General features: G+C 44.3%; 1 protein-coding gene across 1 annotated transcript in view; it reads left to right on the top strand.

The window, feature by feature from the left end:
- PAPPA2 (pappalysin 2) overlaps positions 1-21355 on the top strand; it is a 229048-nt gene that overhangs the window by 88190 nt on the left and 119503 nt on the right. The window contains exons 4-5 of the mRNA XM_059673457.1: positions 9065-9358; positions 11326-11518. Coding sequence (XP_059529440.1) covers positions 9065-9358; positions 11326-11518 — 487 coding nt within the window. The remainder of the gene's footprint in view (positions 1-9064; positions 9359-11325; positions 11519-21355) is intronic.

Here is a 21355-nt window from a genome sequence, read left to right as displayed (position 1 = left end):
GCTTAGCTGGGAGACAGACATGTAAACAAATACTTAGGGTGCAGTGTGATGATACCGCACATGAGGTCAGGCAGGAGCCATAGAGAAAGTGCTGTGTTATGCCCATAGCACCTGGGATGAGTTTCCAGAGGGGCTGAGGCTGGAGAGGAGAATTGAAAGAGCCTTGCTTGGTAGACAATGAGAGGGCATTCCACACTGAGTAGGCTCATAGGTGCCAAGGTTTGGGCTGTTAAAAACCCGGGCATACTTAGAGGTGGAATGTATTGGCTAGAACAGTGCTCTTCACATTTATTTTTGCTCTCTTGGACCCCCTAAAAGACTTTGGAAAAGCTCTGTACCCTTTACACAGTCTAAGAGTGACATCTAAACATTTAATCATATGTTTCAATAGAAGAAAATAATATAAATTCTGCTATACTATTATAAATTTTTGATATTTTAAAAATAAATTTTAAGTTTACTCTTCTAAATGTATCCTCAGTAATGTAACAATTGGATAATCACTATCATTTATTTAAAAAAATTTGTGGCCATGCACTTCTTTAACATTGGGGAACTATTCACTGATTGTTTTTCTCTTTGAATTTGTGTTTCTACTTCATTTCTCCTATAGAATTTAATATTAATGGGGCATATACATGCTTATTTTTTAAAAGTCTCAGTTGGTCACCCATTGCTCTGCTAAAAACATATTTTGAATAAAACAGTTTTTTGTATTAATACTTTTTAAAACTAAACTTTTAAATGTTGATACAATGGTATATTTGCATGTGGTTGTAGGAATAATACAAATAGATTTCACCAATCCTTTACCCTTTTTTCTCAATGGTAGCATCTAACAAAACTGTGGTACAACAACACAAATAAGATATTCACATCAATACTGATTATAAGTTCTAAATTGTTGAAAATTTCTCTTCAGTTGAGTTGGTTTTGGAACCGGTTACTTGTCCAAAATTGATAAAATCAACATTTTGAAGTGTTGATTGATGACTAGTAAACAAAATGGGAAATGCATATCTTAATGAGGTGAGTGTCTTTCCCCCCCCCATATTCTTGTGTCTGTGGATGATTAATAGCAATTGTTGTAATAAGATAAGATTCAGCATTAGTTATATTGCTTTTTAAACATTTATAGCTCTAAGTACTGAGAAACTTTGTTTTTGGAGGGAGGGAGAAGAATTATTTTTGACTGAGTGGTTGGTAGTGCCAAGGTGGAAAATATAGGAAAAGGAGGAGTGAATGGGGAGCTGGTTTACTTTTGGATATGTTGAGTTTGGGGTCATCTGAAGGGACGTAAACAGAAGAAGGAGGAGGAGCAGGACTTAGGGGTATACCAGCCACCAAAGGAGAGAGAGGTCTGAGAAAGTGCCCTGTGGCCCACAAATACCAGAGCCACAGAGATAAATTCAGCACCAGGGCACGCTGGCCAGGTTAGACAAGAGACTCGGTCACTCTCTGGCATGGGAGTTAGACACTCAGGTGTGTCTTGGGCCAACCATCTTCCTTAATTGTTCTGGAAAATGTCTGTCTTGCCCAAGAACATTCCAACATCCAGGTAAGATCACAAGCAACATGCCCAGTGTGCATGGAACCCAAGAGACATGTGGGAGGGAACTTAAACCTGTCTCGTAAAGGGGGTTTAAACATACAGGATCTACAAATGAGTTCAGATAATGTGACCTTGTAGGGGGGAAAAATCTTTGCATTATAGAGTGGAATATGGTTCCACATAAATAGGAACTAATTGGCTCTTGAGCAAGTTGCCTCTCTGGGCCTTAGTATCCTTATACATAAAATGGGGGTAATAAGCATAAGGAACAGTACCTGGCACATAGCACAGCCTCAGAAATGCTAGCTTCATTAGTAGCAGCAACAATAACGGTGGTAGTGTAGAACGTTTCAAACATTGTTTGTCTGTGGTTGATCTTCCTGGGTTTGCTCACTTCCTTTCCAACCTGGATACTTTGGTTAGGAAGAAATCGAGGCTTGTCCTGGGAGACCCCCTCCAAATTTCTGGGTGATGAAAAGGTATTCCACTCCTGAGCTCATCTCTGCTACTTCCACCTTTCCCGCCCCCTTCTCAGCAGTTCCTTTGCCTTCCCAGAGAGCTGTCCCTCCCATCTCACTTCCTTTCGAACCTGGAGAATTTGCCCTGGAGAGATGTTGGCTCCTTTACAAAGAGAAAAAAAGTGTGCTTAGGGGTCCAACTGCTTACAATGGTAGAGCAGCTGGTAAGAAGCAAAGGGAGTCTCCTTACCAGCCAGTGAAGAGTGAGTGATGGGTGGCAGTTTGTGGGGATGGGTGGCTGTTGGGCAGGGTCTATGAATGTCACTGGGCCCAGGGGACCAAGGAGAGCAGCCATCTTGGGGTGATGCTAGAGGGACAGCTCTCTGGGGAAGGCAAAGCAACTGCGGAGTAGGGGGCAGGCAAGGTGGAAGTAGCAGAGATGAGCTCAGGGGTGGGATACCTTTTCATCACCCAGAAATTTGGAGAGGGTCTCCCAGGACAAGCCTCGACTTCTTCCTAACCAAGAGGTTGCCATTGAGATTAGGGTGTTACATCAATTGTGCCACATTCATCCACAGTGTGGGTGAGGTCTCAGGGGCTGAGGCAGCCAGAGACTTGACAAGTGGAAAGTCTTTGGTAGTCTTTGCCAGGTTGTTTCAGTGAGTGCAGATGCAGAGAGCAGAGGAGGAGGTGGAAGAGTGTACAGGAGGTAAAGAGGGAAGAGCTGGTGTACTACCATTAAGTGGTTGGGCCACACAAAGGAGATACTGTCCCCTATCCATGGGTCTCGTTATGGTGCCTAAGCAGAGGGATTCTTTCTGGAGATGAGGAATAAATGAGGTATGTACACTGGAGATCACCATGTAAATAGGAGGAATTGTAGGATTAGTAATGAGACAGGCTACCTGACATGAATAAGACAGGCTACTTGGTTTGGTCTTGGAATCACCCACTGGCTGCTGTTGTAGATTATTTTATTGTCAGAAGACAGCATTCAGTAAGTGGGTTTATCCCAGGTGCACTTGGGTTTCGAACTTGGGTGAGCACTCTTGGATAGTGAAAATTTTGGACAAAATTACCCTAGGATATGAATTTCATGCCCTGAAATTGGGGTGTCCCAAAGGTAGGTTTATGCATTTATAAGTAGGTGAAATAAATAAGCATCTTTATGTGTGATTATTTATATATCAACTGGGGGCCCGGTGCACAAAATTCATGCACAGGGGTAGCAGGGGAGTCCCCTCAGCCTGATGTACACCCTCTGTCAGGTTCTGAGACCCCGGTCGCTCCAGGCCTAGGCATGGGCCTACAGGCTCAGGGTGGCCTGGCTCCTGAGGATGCCTGTCCCGGGGACTCAGGCCTTTTGGTGCAGGCGCGTGTGCAAGCGGCCGCAGAGAGAGAACCTCCGCCGGCACCTGCACACGCACTCCAGGCCCCACCCCTGGCTTCTGCATGCGCCACCCCGCCCCCGGCTACTTGGCACCTGTGTGCGTTCAAGCGCCCACAGGGCCGGAACTGCCCCATTGTTGCCATGGCAATGTGGGGGAAGTACCTGCCCCGCCCCTGGCTGCCTGTTGCCTGTGTATGCAAATTAACCCACCATCTTTGTCAGGTTAATTTGCATACTCACTGGCTGGTGGGCGTGGCTTGTGGGCATCGTGGAGGGATGGTTAATTTACATGTTTCTCTTTTATTAGTGTAGATAACCTTTATCTCTTCTTTTAAACTAGTAATCATTGACTACTTGGTGCCCAGAATAGTGCCGGACATAGAATAGATGCTCAGTGAATGCTAAGTTAATAAATGAATTATAGAAAATATTTTAATGCATATTCTGTAGTGCCTGAAATTCTGGCATACAGTGGTGTGTGTGTGTGTGTGTGTGTGTGTGTGTGTGTGTGTGTGTCTGAAGCACTTCCTTCATTCAGGAGCAAGGAAAGAATTACATCATAAATCTTCAATGCCTCAATAATAACATCTTCAGTTTTTAAAATCAAATTACTTTTCTCCTGTGAGGTGGGAGTAGCTGGAGAGCCTGAAGGGCTTGACAGTTGTGGGTAGGAATGGCTAAAAGAGTATAAAGAAGAAGAAAAAATGACACCAAATTGCAAAATCTTTATCCTGTACACATTCCTGTCTTGGTTTAGTCTTGCCCAGAATAAGGACTTCCTTCTAATGAGACCACAGCCTATAAAACTAAGAAGCCAATTCAAGATTTGGAGATGAATGGTTTCTGTTCTGGTTCTGTTAAAAATGTGCTGCGTTTTCTAGCTCCCATGATTTTTTAAAAAACTTTCTCCATTTCTTTCTCTCCCTTGTGTATCAGTCCACTTCTACAGTTCTTTGCTTCTTCCTTGGACCCCCAGCCACACTTTGATATCTTTGTCCCTTCGTGGTGAAAAGTGTATTTTAAGGAGTGTTTTTAGCTAGTAACTGGAAGTAATTATGTAGGCACCTGCAGACCAGCCCTCAACCTCCATGTTTTATGGGCATATAATATTAAGCCCTAAAAGTTTTACAGAACTGTTTTAAAGTCATTTCCACTTGTGTCCTTTTCTCAAACTGCCTGAGAGAGAGAGAGTTAGAGTTAGAGTTTGTTTTTAATGGAAGTGGCTTTGGGAATCATTTTCTTCACCACATGCAGCTCTGTCTGTCTTGGGATGAAGCTGGGAAAAGCCAGTTGGAAGCTGCTAATACAGCATCACTTTGGGAGCTTGGCTGTCTGCTACTTAGATTTCATCTTTTAATCAGCAACTTCCCTCTCTTTTCTTCCCATTACCACACAACAACCCTGTCTTACTTTGTTAGCTTGTCCCTGATAATCAAGACTGAAAGGTCTTCTAAGGAAGCGTGCTCCACTGGCAGTCCATTAAGCAACAGCTGTGTCACACATGGACACCAGTTGCTAAATTGAGGAAGCCCTATCCATATTATGTTCTATGTACAGTCAGTGGCACTGTTCAAGTCCCAGTGTATATATTCTGATATGCAAGAAATGAAATTCTTAATTATTCTTCTATAATTGAACTTAATTTCTATTTTGAATCTCTATGTTTTTGAGTGGTAGAGATTTACTCTTACTAGTAGTTGAGTTTGTTTTGCCTGGGGCTGTATATAATGTGTAGATGGCTTACAGATGCCAAGGCCATTTTATGTTCTGTCATCAGGTGAGGCTGGCACCTGAGATGACCATTGTTCCCATCAGGGTCCCACCTTCAGGGAGTCTCTGGGGGTCTCTCTGTCACCCTTCCCCCTAAGATACACTGGTCAGCCATTCTTCTCTAGACTGAGACCATGCACCCAGGAATCCATCACTAGAAGGAGGTAAGATCCCCCACTGTCAGGCCACATGCACTATTTTGAATCTATCTTTTTACCAGAGCCTTGGAAGGTTCTACTTAATCGGGACCCACCATCATCCATACATTCCCATTATTGTCTTTTTATTTCTTTTATTTTCCTCCAGATTAGGAGAGTCTTTTCTAGGTTGAGATGTAGTGGTGATATTGCTAACGTGAGGCAAAGCTCACTATATCCTCCATTCATCCACCATGCTGGCTAAACCATGGAGGCCTCTCATGGCCCAAATGGCATAGACTTTGGAATCATCACAGCCAGAAAAGAACTCCTTTCCTTGCATTTCACCCTGTTCTGTATTTCTTAGTGAGGCAGTGGATGAATGAGGAGAATCTGGCTTCCAGAACTGGCAGTAGAGTAACAGGGTGAGGGGGAGCAAGGAACGATTGAGGTGAAATACTAGTATTTCCAAATTGTAACTCTTCTATTTATACTATTGCTTCTTAGTTTTTCCTTCTTAGGTACTTTTGGTCTTGTCCATAAACAGCCTTGCTGGACAGGTGTTGGGGAGGTGAACAAAGGCAGAGAGAGTCTGGCAGTGTCTCAGAGTGAAGATTGAGGGGCCAAGGTATGGTTGAACCCATATTTTGGCATGTCTTTCTACTTTCTATTTTAATGTAGCAGGTTGGAGCAGAGAGCACAAAGGAAGGGATTCCATTACAAAGGAGGGGATCATGTCCTCCATGTTAACACCATATTTTATCTCTCATCTATGTTTTAATCTTCCAAGATGAGGAGAAACAAAAATGAAGAGTGGTTTTGAATATAGGAATATTCAAATATCGAATACTAGAGGCCTGGTGCATGGATTTGTGCACCGGTGGGGTCCCTCGGCCTGACCTGTGCCCTCTCACAATCTGGGACCCCCCTCAGGGGATGTCAGACTGTGGGTTTCGGCTCAGTCCCTGCAGGCCAAGCTGAGGGACCCCACTGGTGCACAAATCTGTGCACCGGGCCTCTAGTAGGCATATAAGATCTTTGGTTAATCTCTTCCCACCCTCCCCCCTACCCCCACATCCCTCTGAGATACATTAGTCTGTTCCATGTTTTCATGCTTGTACATTGAGCATCTTCCCCCTGGTGGTCAGTGTGCGTCATAGCTACTGGCCGAATGGTCGAATGGTCACCTAGGCATGTATATATATATATATATATATATATATATATATATATATATATATATATATAATCTCCAGAGAAGTGGGAAGGAAAATATTGTTGGCATTACAGAATAAGAGTGTCTTATATGCATCTAATCTACCAGCAAGGTCTATGAAGAATTAAGCTCTCAGTCCCAATCCTATAATATTTCTTTTCCTCCCGCAATCACTAATTTCAGGCTAATGTGAATAATTTTTGAATGCCCATATGTTATCTATAAAGAGAATGGACACACTGATTCATTTTAAACTCTATCCAAGTCTTTTCTGTCTCTGGGTGCCTGTGGATCTCAGGATCAGAATGGCATAGAAACCAAGCTTGAGCAGCTTAAAGGCAAATCAGAGCTCCTTGTGTGAGCATGTTTGTCTACTTTGCCTGGCAATGCCTGGTTTTACTCTGGAACGTCTGCCTGTTTGTGGTCACACTCTAGCTATCTTGATGAATGAAGGTGGTCAGGAAGAAGCCAATAAGGGTGGGGCAAATGAGCATGTGTGGCCAGCTGCATTACATAATTATAGTAATACTGACAAATGGTCCAGTACACACCATGAGTTACTTTGTACTAGAAAATAAGCAAACTACTTCTTTGTCCACGTTACTCCTTCAATCTTCATAATAACCTTTTGAGAGTGAAACTCTTGTTATTACCATTGAACAGATCAGGAAATAGGCTTGAGAGCTTTCAAGGAATATTCCCAAAGGTAAGGGTCAGTACATTTCCAGCGCATGTCCACAGCCAAAGGAGCCCTGGACACTCTCCAATGACTATCCCATGTGAGAGAGGCTTCCAAATGGTGGCGTAAGGACCCTCCAGTAGACCTCAGTGCCTGACTGTTGCTGGCAATGAAAATGGAAGAAAGTATAGTAGCATCAGAGGTGATGCTGATTGGTTTGAATATTAATAAAAAATAGTCCTGGAAAGTGGCAATTGTACTGTCATTTCATTATTCCTATGAAGTTCCTGGGAAAGGAGTGCACAGGCCCCTGAAAGGTGGGATTCTCAGGTCCTCAGACCCTCCCTGGTCCGACCATTTGGCGGACTCAGTTTTTATTTATTATTTACCATGTCTTGTTCCTTCCTCATGAAAAGAAGTGCTCACATTTGTCTTTAGATTTTGGACAGCAAGCCTTTATGCTTCACGTAGACTTTGGCATGAAATGCGTGTGTGTGTGTGTGTGTGTGTGTGTGTGTGTGTGTGTGTATGACTAGGACCCACTCCTCTAATCCTATATAATAAAAGCCTGATATGCTAAGTGTCCGTTCATCCGTTCAACCAATCGAAGGGTAATATGCTAATGATATGCTAAGGCTGCTCAACTGCTCTCTTTGACATGCACTGACCACCAGGGGGCAGATGCTCCAATTGGTAGGTTAGCGTGCTGCTGAGGTCTGGCCCACTGGGACTGAGCGAGAAGGGCCGGACATGTCCTGGAGCCCTCCCATGGTCCATCCCCGGCTGGCAAACCTCCTGTGTCCCTCCCTAGCCCCGATCTCATGCACAGGTGGGGTCCTTCAGCCTGGCCTGCACCCTCTTGCAATCTGGGACCCCTCGAGGGATGTCAGAGAGCCAGTTTTGACCTGATCCCATAGGAGAGAGGAAGGAGGGGACAACCTGGTAGAAAGAAGGCCATGAGGATTACTAGGCAGTGAATCTGGCTCCTGGGAAAACCCAGGGCAGATCTGAGAGCAGAATGTCTGCGCTGCTCCTTCCCAGCTCTTTCCCTTCACCACCAGCTCCAGGGACATGGAAGTCTTGGAACACAAATTACAAGGCCGAGGTGGTGACAGTTCATGGTAGCACACATTTCTTCACATGGTATTTATGATGGTCACACGCAGTCCTGCATGTTAGCTCTTAACGACCCCGGGTGAGAACAGAAGGGAGCCTAGGGATGAGCCCTGCTAGCCCCTCATTCTGTAGATGGAGAGACAAGAGAAGGTCCAAGGGCAGAGCCATGGTCCTATAGCGAGTTAATGTCAGGATTGCATTCCATTTCTTTAAGTTCCAGTCCATTGTGGCTACTAAACTCAGACTCATGGGCAGAATTACTGTAAGAGGCACAGGACCTCAGGATTTTCCTTAATGTGTACTGTTGCACACAGCACTGCCTCCTAAATTAGCATATGCAACATTCTAACACACATATGGTAGCCAAGCTCATTACTATGTATTGAATGCAGATGATTTGGGGAAGAAGACCCATCTCTCTGGAATAAAAAATATCATCAGTAAGTGTGTTAAAAGACTTAAGATTTTTCATTAGAATTTAAGCGCTGTCTTGTTAAATCTATATTCTCCTGTTTGGGGATTGTGCATTAAGAGTGTTACGCAGGCTGATTTTTCAGTTGATAATTTTGTATGGCCCGCAAATGATGTTATAAATATCTTAATGGCCCTTGGCAGGAAAAAGTTCCCTATCCCTGCCTTAGAGGCTGACACTGAACACTTGCTAATTTATGAGAAGACATAACTAAAGATTAGAGGGCTGCCATTCCTTACATGCTCAGAGATGTTTTCCAAACCTTCTACTACAGGTGGCGTTGTCCTCAACCCGGCCTATTTCGGGATGCCTGGTCATACCAACATCATGGTCCATGAGGTAGGGCATGTCCTGGGTCTTTACCATGTCTTCAAAGGGGTCAGTGAAAGAGAATCCTGCGATGACCCCTGCAGGGAGACAGTGCCCTCCATGGACACAGGAGATCTCTGTGCCGACACTGCGCCCACTCCCAAGAGTAAGCTGTGCCAGGACCCGGAGCCTACCAACGACACCTGCGGCTCTACCCACTTTCTGGGAGCTCCGTTCAGCAACTATATGAGCTACACAGGTATCACAGTCTCAATGTGCTTGCTTTTAATGAAGATGATGTGGGGAGTATAGGGGCTGGGAGGGTGGACATGCAGGAGGTGGAGAGGATTTTCAGGCAGTCATTTATGCCCGAGCATTGAAGTATATTTATCATGGGATACTCTTTTCTTCATGTCTTTGAAGAACTTAAATAAATTTTGAGATATGTAGGGATCTCATTGACTAGATTTTCTGTCACTGGAGATGAAAAGAAAAACACCCTTCTACATGGGACATTTGGAAAAAGGGGCCAAACCATAAGCTTTCTTGAGCTGCCTTTGATTTCTACAACCTGAATATTCCTGTCCTTATCCATGTTCTTAGGCATTTACTTTGAAAGAATCTAATAGTGATGGGGAGGAGGTTTCTGGGTTAAGGTGGTTCTTTGTACTATTTTTGAAGTTGGTCAAGAAAATGGCCTTCATTAATTTTAAGCTCAGGATATCTTTTCATTTTATGTTATTTTAAAGTATCAGATTCTTTTCTTCCAACACTAGTCAAGTACTGATTACCTCCCTCCCCCAAATGGTGCCATTTCATTTAAAAAATGATACTTTCCTGGCCTTGGGAACAAAATGTATTGTCTGGTCTTGTTATCCTGGATTACGCTTCTTCCTTGTCCCTTGACACCTTCCTCATTTCTGGCCAAAAATAATACTAGTCATAGTATTACTCCTCATAATGGACTCAAATTTATCATTTATTACTAAAATTAAGGACAGGTTTGATTTAATGACCTATTCCAATATTGAAGGAAGAAGGTAATTTTTCTGTAAGTTCCATGGACTTGTTTGGTGATAAATTCTAGAACTATGCAAAAAATAAAAATAAATCAACCATAGAACCTTGCTATGCCTTTGGAGGGAAGAAGGGGTGGTGAGCTGGTCCTGTCTGTTGCCGATCAATAAACTTTTATCCAAGTCTCATTTCAGTGTATAATTCTGGTGCATCACATTCATAAGAACCAGCCTCCCTTCTTCCCCCAACAAGGTCACAGTGGTCCTTACCAGGGCAGAGCAACTGGACAGTGGGCTGCAGAGGGCAGAGCTGTTTAAGTCCCGCTTTTCAAGTGGGCAGAGGAAACATCTAAGAAGCAGGGTGCAGCCCTGGCCAGTGTGGCTATGTTGGTTGGGCATCATCCTGTGCACCAAAGGGTTGCTTATTTGATTCCCAGTTAGGGCACATGCCCTGCTTGTTGGCATGATCCCCAGGTGGGATGCAGGAGACAGCTGATCGATGTTGTGCTCTCACATTAATGTTTCTCTCTCTCCCTCCATCTTTCTCTCCAAAAAGCAATAAAAATATTTTTTGTTAAAAGAAGCAGCAGGGGTGAGTGTTTGACTTGTGTACTCTTATTTAAAAAGGCCCTGAAACTAAGATAACTCCCTTTCTATTGCTGGAAAAAACAACAACACACACATGGGAGATTTTGCCAGCTCTGAAAGTGAGGTGGGGACTACAGTTCCAGTCCTGCTGCCTCCTTGACATTAGGTACTGTCTCCCCTTGAATATCTCCACTGAATACTCACTAACTCTGGCCAAAGTCACTGGGAATGGAGCAGGTGACTGCAAATCCACAAATGTTCCTGAATAAAAAGGCCATATGCTGAAAACACTGCCACCTTGTGGATCCCCAAATAGGCAGCCATCAGCTTAGAGCAGCCCTGGACCCCTGGGCCCACCTGGCCCAGCCCAATATCAAGGTAATGGCCAGGTTTAGATACAGCAAGTGCTATTCTCTGTCTTCTCTTTCCCATTTCCAGCATAGATACTTTCTGGAACAGAATACGTTTATCCATTTAACAGGTGTTTATGGAGCCTATCAAGTATGGGGTGTTGTGTTAGGGGCTGGTGACACAGGTGTGAACGAGGCAGAACTTGTCCCGCCAAGGTGGACTTTGCAGGCTAACACCTCGATCTCCCCTGTTCCTTTTTTTGTCCCCGCAGATGATGACTGCACTGACAGCTTCACCCCTAACCAAGTGGCCCGAATGCATTGCTATTTGGACCTTGTGTATCAACAATGGAGTCAAAGCCGAAAGCCCACCCCCATTCCCATCCCACCCATGGTCATCGGGCAGACCAACACATCCCTCACCATCCACTGGCTGCCTCCAATTAGTGGAGTCGTGTATGACAGGTGAGAGGTCCTTGCCATGGCCAAGCTGGCCTGTTTCCTCTGTGGCTTTTCTTCTGCATCTCAGGGGAAGGTGTGAAGTCAGGTACACCCCAGTGGGAGCTGTGAACATGAGCAGCCACTGAGCGCTGCCTCCTCCATCTTGCTGCCCATCTCCGCAGCAGAGCCCGCGGCTCCGCACTTCAGCGCCTGTGCTCACTCCTCAGCCAGGGGCCTGGCAGATGTTTCCTGTGGAATGTCACCTCTGGCCAGTTGCCAGGAGCTATGATGAGGTTGACAAATCTGATCAAGGTCAGCCCTTCTCAGTGCAAGGTGGCACAGAGGCTTCTACTTGCACAGTGGTGTTGGGGGCAGGGAAGTGAGCTGTGCTCTTCCAGTCAGTTCTGGGGGTGGGTGGGTGGGTGACAGGCTACCTACAAGCTGTGCATCAGGGGCTTACCTGGATTATGTGGGCATCTGGTGCCCTCTCTGCCTCCAGGTATACCTGGTGCCTGCCCCATTTATGGCTGCCCTCTCGTGGAGCAGTCATTATCTGTTCATCTTTGTATCTGCCCTACTCGACTGGCAGCTCCTTGGGGGCAGGAGCATCTGTCTTTTGCATCTTTGTCCCTTGGCCTGCCACAGTAGATACCTAATACCTGCCTATTGAAGAGAATCATTATACCTAAATTAGCTTTTATTTGTCCTTTACATATTGGTATAAATGAACATTAGGGACATTTTTGTCCAAAGGAGAGAAGGTAGGAAAAGATGACATCTGACGGTTGGCGAGAGGATGGGGGAATGAATGTGTTTTAACGAGAAGGATGAGAACCCCGCCCGTGACCCATGTGGGCCTCCACTTTCCAATCCTGCACTGTATTCCGAGAGTGGCCGTGGTCTGTCTGGTTCTTCTATGTGGGGCATTGCGCCAGACATCTCACCTGTAATTTCCTCATTTAGTCCTTATAAGCACACTCCTGCTGTGTAGGTGCGACATACACATTGAAGCATAGAGAAGCACTTGGGGCTTGCCTGAGCCCCCACAACTACAGAGGTGAATTTGGGGACATCCAGTGAAACTTCAGAAGTGGGGAACATGGAATATATTATTTCTTTTCATTTAGGGTTTTTTCATTATCAGGTAGACACCCCCCTCTCTGTGTCCCACTTTCCCTCAGGTGTCAGGCCCAGCCAAGATGCTGGCTGTCCCTGGAGCATGTTTCCTTGTGCCCCAGCTTTCCCCAGAGCTGGGAGGGGGGAAGGGGACAGGGAGACACAGGGGTGAGGCAGAGCAGGTGAATAATTTTTCCAAGTTGCGATCCATACTTCTGGGATCTTGCCACCTGTCCTTGATACCTTGGTGACATCATTTGGACCCCACAGTTTTATAAAGCACTTTTTTAAATCCTCACCCAAGGATATGCTTTTTTAAATTGATTTTTAGAGAGAGGGGAAGTGGGGGGCATCAATATGAGAGAGAAACATGGATTGGTTGCCTCCCGTATGTGCCCTGACCTGGGATAGATCCCATAACCTTTTTGGCATATGGGATGATGCTCCAACCAACTGAGCCACCTGGCCACTGCCTATAAAGCACTCTTGACTGTCCCAGTACCACAGTGCTCAGGGTCTCCCTTTGTCAGTTGGCTCATATCCCTGTGATGGTGTAAGAATCTGCTTCTGACGGAGCCCATGCCATCTTGAAGGGGAGAGCAGCCTCTTCTAGGAACTCATCAGCACCGCCACCCAGACAGGCCTTGGATACTGCCCACGACCCGGCAGCCACTCCAGCCAAAATCCTGCTGCCCACCTGCAGACTCGCAGACCCTGGGATCTCCACCTCCAAAGGTGCACCACACCCGCAGCAGTAAGTGCAGCCTCCCCTTTCCCAGTGGCAGACCTCTGCATTCACACATCTCCAGCGCTTAGGTCTCTGAGGCACACCACTCCATAGACTTCTCTTAGGAGTCACTGTGAGCCCCAACTGGGTGTGATTTTGTACAGACACAGGCGCACTGCCCCCCAGTAGAAATTCTGAATTCCTTCTGCCTGAATAACTGTCCACACACCCCCAGCTGTGCAATTTCAGCACCAGGGCCCTTCAGCGCCAGGGCCCCTCAGAGTGCATCAGAGATCAGCGCCAGCGAACTGCACTGTCACAGTTGCTCACTCCCCCTGAACCCATCTATCCACAGGGCACTTTGGGAAGCCGCAGTGAACCTCTGCTGGATCCGATCTTGGACTAATAGGGACACACTCCCCTGGGCAGTAGAAATTCTGAATTCACCCATCCTGGATACCTGCCCAAAGACACCTCGATTAAGTGTTCCAGGGCCCTTCAGAGTGCTTCAGTGCGCCTGCGCTAGCAAACTCACTGCGGGTGCTCCTGTGTGCCACCACTGGGAACGCACGCCTATCCACTACAGGCGCATCAGCAAAAACTGAGGTTCCCCACCCCACAACTGCAGAACTCTGGAGACTACAGTTGCATGCTTTTCCAGTGTGCAGGTCTCCCAAGACCACCGCTCCACAGACAGCCCTGGGGCGCCGCTGTGAGCCCCGCTGGACACACACTTAAACAAACAGGGAGGCACTGCTGGGCTGTAGAAACGCTGAATTCCCTCTTCTGGGATACCTGCTCACAGACACTGCAATCCAGTGGCTTCAGTGCCAGGGTCCTTCAGAGTGTGTCAGTACACCCTGCTGGCAAACACATTACAGGTGCCCCTGTGAACTGCCGCTGGGATTGCGTGTATCCAACCATGGAGGCATCAGCAAAAGCTGAGTCTGCCCACCCCTCAACTACAGAACTCTGGATACCACAGTCATGCCTTTCCAGAACGCAGGCCTCCGGAGCCCCACCACCCCAACAGATGGTTCCTGGGTGCCATTGTGAGTCCCTGCTGGGCATGCATGATTTCAGCCAAGGGCACAAGACAGCAAAAATTGAGATACCCCCTCCATGGCTGCTGACTTCTAGACACCTCAATTGCGCCTTTCCAGCTCGCAGGCCTACATCAAGAGAACCCAAATAGCTCAAGTAGGGAGCTACACTAGACTACCAAGCCCAGGAGACCTGAGAGGTCACACCAGTAGCACCATACCCAAAAGAAACTGGGTAGCAAAGCAATCGGAGCTACAATTAAAACATTACAGCAAAACATGGGAAGACAAAAAAGCAACCCACAAAGGAAAGAAAAATAGGAATCACCAGAAAGGGAGTTAAATGAAATTGAGGCTACTAACTTACCAGAGAAAGAATTCAGAGTAATGGTTATAAGGATGCTCAAATGGCTGGATGACAAATACACACAACTCAATGAGAATTATAAGGAACTGAATGAGAATGTCACCAACATGAAAAGGAACCACGAGGAAATGAAGAACAACATAGCTTCAATAAAGAACACAATGGAAGGCTTAAACAGCAGACTAGAAGAGGCTGAGAACTGCATCAGCGAATTAGAAGACAAGGTAGGAAAAAAACACACAAACACAGGAGCAACTGGAAAAAAACTTAAAAAGCAAGAGGAGAGCCTAAGGGAGCTTTGGGACAACGCAAAACGAAACAACATTCACGTAATAGGAGTACCAGAAGGAAAGGAGGAGAAGCAAGGAATAGAAAACCTGTTTCAAGAAATAATGACAGAAAACTTCCCTGATACTGGCAAGAAAAAACTACACAAGTCCAAGAAGCACATAGAGTGCCAAACAAGATGAACCCCAAAAGACCAATACCAAGACACATCATAATTAAATTGGCAAACACCAACAACAAAGTAAGAATCTTAAAGGCTGCCAGAGAGAGATAGAAAGTTACCTACAAAGGATCTCCTATTAGAATATCAGCTGACTTCTCAACAGAAACACACCAGGCAAGAAGGGAATGGAATGAAATATACAAAGTGATGCAAAGCAAGGGAATGAATCCAAGAATACTATACCCAGCAAGGCTATCACTCAAAATCGAAGGTGGAATCAGGAGCTTCACAGACAAAAAAGGGCTAAGAGAGTTTATTACCACCAAGCCAGCAATGCAACAAATGCTAAAGGGACTGCTATAAAAAGAAGAAACAGAAAGACAAGAAGAAACACAAACATTAAGAATAAAAATGACCACAAACAAGTACTTTTCAATAATAACATTAAATGTAAGTGGATTAAATGCTCCAATCAAAAGACACAGGGTAGCTGAATGGATAAAAAAACATGACCCATATATTTACTGTCTGCAAGAGACCCACCTCAGAACAAAGGATTTACACAGACTGAGAGTGAATTGATGGAAAAAATTTTTTCAGGCAAATGGAAATGAGAAAAAAGCTGGGATTGCGATACTTATATCTGGCAAAATAGACCTCAAAGTAAAGGCCATAACAAAAGATAAGGAAGGCCACTACATAATACTAAAGAGGACATTTCAACAAGAAGATATAACTCTGGTGAACATATATGCACCCAATACAGGAGCACCCAAATACATAAAACAATTCTGGAAGATATCAAGGGAGAGATCGATAGCAGTACAGTCATAGTAGGGCACTTTAATACCCCACTGACACCACTGGATAAATCCTCTAAACAAAAAATCAGCAAAGAAATAGCAATCCTAAATGACACACTGGATCAGATGGACTTAATTAACATCTTCAGAATATTTCACCCCAAAGCTACAGAATATACATTCTTCTCCAGTGCACATGGGACATTTTCAAAGATAGACCATATATTAGGACACAGGCAAAGTCTCTTCAAATTCAAGAGAATAAAAATCATAACAAGCATCTTCTCAGATCACAATGGCATAAAACTAGAAATCAACTACAATAAAAACATAGAAAAAAATCAAACACTTGGAGGGTAAATAGCATGCTATTAAACAATGACTGGGTTACCAGAGAGATCAAAGAAGAAATAAAAAAGCATTCTGGAAACAAATGACAATGAAAACACAACAATCCAAAATCTATGGGACACAATGAAACCAGTCCTGAGAGGGAAGTTCATAGATAGACAGGCTAACCTCAAAAAAAAACCAAGAAAAACTGGTAATAAATGATCTAACCATACAACTCAACAAGTTAGAAAGAGAGCAACAAGCAAAGCCCACAGTATCCAGAAGGAAGGAAATAATAACGATCAGAGCAGAAGTAAATGACATAGAGACCAAAAATACAACTCAAAAGATCAATGAAACCAAGAGCTGGTTCTTTGAAAGGATTAACAAGATTGATGAACCTCTCGCCAGGCTCACCAACAAACAGAGAGGACCCAAATAAACAAAATCAGAAATGAAAGAGGTGAAGTAACAACTGACCCTACAGATATACAAAGGATTGTCAAAAAATACTACGAACAACTCTACTCCAACAAACTGGACAACCTCAACGAAATGGATACATTCCTAGAAAAATACAAGCTTCCAAAACTCAATCAGGAAGAATAAAAAAACCTGAATAGGCCAATAACTACTGATGAAATTGAGACAGTAATCAAAAAGCTTCCAGCAAACAAAAGTCTGGGACCAGATGGCTTCATAGGGGAGTTATACCAAACATTCAAAGAAGAACTAAAGCCAGTTCTTCTCAGACTATTCCAAAAAACTCAAGAGGAAGGCATACTTCGAAGCTCTTTCTATGAAGCCAGCATTACCCTAATCCCAAAATCAGATAAAGACACCACAAAGAAAGAGAATTACAGGCCAATATCCCTGATGAATATAGATGCTAAAATCCTCAACAAAATTCTAGCAAATTGGATCCAGCATTACATTAGAAAGATCATACACCATGACCAAGTGGGATTTATTCCAGGAATGCAAGGCTGTTATAATATCGGCAAATCAATGAACGTGATACGTCACATAAACAAGTTGAGAGACAAAAATCACATAATCATATCGATTGATGCAGAAAAGGCATTTGACAAAGTCCAACACCCTTTTCTGATAAAAACGCTCAGCAAAGTGGGAATAGAGGGATCATACCTTAACATAATAAAAGCCTTATATGATAAACCTACAGCCAACAGCATACTCAATGGGCAAAAACTAAAACCATTTCCCTTAAGAACAGGAAAAAGACAGGGATGCCCACTTTCACGACTCCTGTTTGACATAGTACTGGAAGTGCTAGCCAAAGTGATCAGACAAGAAGAAGAAATAAAAGGCATCCAAATTGGAAAAGAAGAAGTAAAATTGTCATTACTTGCAGATGATATGATACTGTACTTAGAAAACCCTAAAGACTCCATCAAAAAAATTATTAGACCTAATAAATGAATTCGGCAATGTAGCAGGATACAAAATTAACACCAAGAAATCGATGGCATTTTTATACGCCAATAGTGAACTCACAGAGTGAGAAATTAAAAAAACAATCCCATTTACCATTTCACCAAAAAAAATTAAGATACCTAGGAATAAACTTAACTAAAGAGGTAAAAGACCTCTACCCAGAAAACTACAGGACATTGAAAAAAGAGATAGAGGAAGACATAAACAGATGGAAGAACATACCGTGTTCATGGATTGGTAGAATCAACATCATCAAAATGTCCATACTACCCAAAGCAATCTATAGATTCAATGCACTCCCCATTAAAATACCAACATCATATTTCACAGATCTAGAAAGAACTCTTCAAAAATTCATCTGGAATAAAAAAACAAAAACCTGAATAGCTGCTGGGATCCTGAGAAAGAAGAACAAAGTAGGAGGGATCTCAATACCAGATATCAAGCTGTATTACAAAGCCACTGTTCTCAAAACTGCCTGGTACTGGCACAAGAACAGACATATAGACCAATGGAATAGAATAGAGAACCCAGAAATCGACCCAAACCACTATGCTCAATTAATATTTGACAAAGGAGGCAAGAACGTACAATGGAGTCAAGACAGTCTCTTCAATAAATGGTGTTGGGAAATTTGGTCAGACATGTGCAAAAAAAAAAAAAATGAAACTAGACCACCAACTTACACCATATACAAAAATAAACTCAAAATGGATAAAGGACTTAAACGTAAAACGGGAAACCATAAAAATATTAGAGGAATCCACAGGTAGCAAAATCTCAGATATATGCCGAAGAAATTTCTTCACTGACACAGCCCCTAGGGCAACGGAAATGAAAGGGAAAATAAACAAATGGGGCTACATCAAAATAAAAAGCTTCTGCACTGCAAAATAAACCATCAACAAAACAACAAGAAAACCCACTGCATGGGAGAACATATTTGCCAATGATATCTCTGATAAAGATTTAAACTCCAACATTTACAGGGAACTCATACAATTTAACAAAAGAAGATAAACAACCCATCAAAAAATGGGCAAGGGCCCTAAATAGACACTTTTTGAAAGAGGTGAGAGACATGAAAACATGCTCAAAGTCACTAATCATCCCAGAGATGCAAATCAAAACGACAATGAGGTACCACCTCACACCTGTCAGAATGGCTATCATCAACAAATCTACAAATGACAAATGCTGGCAAGGATGTGGATAAAAAGGAACCCTTGTGCACTGCTGGTGGGAATGCAGACTGGTGCAGCCACTGTGGAGAACAGTATGGAGTTTCCTCAAAAAACTAGAAATGGATCTCTCATTTGACCCAGTGATCCCACTTCTAGGAATATATCCCAAGAAACTAGAAACACCAATCAGAAAGTATATATGCACCCCTATGTTCATAGCAGCACAATTTACCATAGCTAAGATTTGGAAACAGCCTAAGTGCCCATCAGCAGATGAATGGATTAAAAAACTTCGGCACATCTACACAATGGAATACTATGCTGCTGTTACAAGGAAGGAACTCCTACCATTTGCAACAGCATGGATGGAGCTGGAGAGCATTATGCTAAGTGAAATAAGTCAGTCAGAGAAAGATAAATATCACATGTTCTCACTCATTTTTTGGATTATAATGAACAACATAAACCGATGAGCAAAAACAGATGTAGAGACAGAGAAGCATCGATTAGATGCTCAAAACTCAGAGGGAAGATAGGCGAGGGTGGGGGTGAGGGGGAGAGATCAACCAAAGGACTTGTATGCATGCGTATGAGCATAAGTGATGGATGTGGACAACAGGGGGTGAGGGTGAGGGCAGGATTGGGGGGATGAGGGTAATTGGGGGGATAAGGACACATTTGTAATATCTTAATCAATAAAGGGGGAAAAAAATCTGCTTCTGCGTGTGGCCCCTGTGCAGTTTGGGGTGGACTGGCCGAACAGTAAGTCCTCATGGGCATGTGCAAACCAGAGTTTTACATCCGTTTATGTAACACATGTAAACAATTTAATCTTCCCATTCTCACTCTGGTACAGACGTTGCGATAACGCAGACATCAGTGCTGGCTCGCCTCGAGGCTGTTGGCAGAAAAGGCAGTGTTTGCTTCCCTTTCCCAGCCCGGTGGCCGCAGCACTGAGGCCTCCCCACACGTGTGTCCGGGGAGATGCACGTCACACACCCAGCAATTTGTGTCACACTGGGAGCTCTGTTTACTCCTCTCCAGTGGGTATTTGCAGTCTTTATGTCAGCAAGGAGCCTGAACACGCACTTGGTGGTGCCCCGGAAGGGCCAAGTGCATCAGGGGAATGTGGTTTAGAGCTGTGTCCTCACCGATGCAGTCCTGACTGCAGCAGAGGCCAGAGCTAACGACCCTTTTCCCTTGCCAGAGTCCTGGATGTTTCATGGTGTTTGAAAACTGGCTTACAGGAATTGAAGAACTTGTGACCTTAGGCCATTTGCCTAATCCCTGTGAGCCCGAGGGTCCTCATTTGTAAACAGGCTTCTTCTTACAGGGATGAGCAATAATTTATGAAAAGCACCTCATGGCACCATGCCTGGTATATGAGGGGCTGGTAGCATAATTATGACGCTCCTTTAACAATATGAGTTTCTAGTATGTTACCAGGTGTTGCTTTTCCCCTACTTATCGAGAGACCTTGACATCATACCTTCATTTTCAGATGTGTGTTCACAGTTGGGCTTCTAAAAAGATTCAAAGTATCAGAGATGAGCTTCCTCCAGTGATTGCCCCTCCTTATTCAGCTGTTGTTGTCCTTGCTTTCCCCAGTCACCCCAGATATGGTGCTTGAAGAGTTCTTCCTAGGCTCTGAATAGTCTTAGGGATGCTCATAAAACACCACCTCTCCCACCCCCCGGGCACAGAAGGACTGCTGTGGCCAGACCTTGTGCTGACGGCTGGGCATAGAGAGAGCAGAGCTCTGTCTGGACCTGCTCACAGGCAAAGGAGAAAGGGTGGGGACGGGGATTATCAATACCTCAGAGCGATGCCCCATGGCAGGAGCCAGAGGTGCAGGGGGTGCCTGGAGGACAGAGTGCAGGCCATTCAGAGGAGTCAGAGTAAGTGCCCCTGCCAAAGTTACATTTGAATGGGCCTTGAAGGATATGTAGGAGTTTGCTAAACACAGGGGGTTGGAAAGGCTCTTTGGCAGGAGAGGGAACAGCATGTTTCACAGAGCCCGTGCTAAGGATATGATGTATTTGTGGGATGGTGATTCGTTTATTGTGATGGGGACATAAAATTCATGAAAGAGCTGTCCCGTGAAGAACCTTGAATCATGGTAAGGAGTTCAGCTGTAGCCCCACAGGTGATGGAGAGCCCAGGGGCATTATATTTCCTAGTACTAGTACTTTTATGCATGTGAGTAAAAGGAGGGAGTTTAAAGCATAAGTCCACATGTAGCAGAAAAGTTTACTCTAAAAATCAGTGTCTATTTTAGCTGGTGGAATGTGGGGTCTTTAGCTGACTTATTGAGAGTCAGCATAGGAAGGAGTTTTATGGTGGAAGATGAGGTGCAGTCTTCTGTGTCATATGCTTGAG

This window comes from Myotis daubentonii, chromosome 18 (assembly GCF_963259705.1).
Source record: "Myotis daubentonii chromosome 18, mMyoDau2.1, whole genome shotgun sequence".
Classification (NCBI taxonomy): domain Eukaryota; kingdom Metazoa; phylum Chordata; class Mammalia; order Chiroptera; family Vespertilionidae; genus Myotis; species Myotis daubentonii.
Note: the sequence above shows the minus strand (reverse complement) of the source record. Positions and strands in the feature narration are given on the sequence as shown.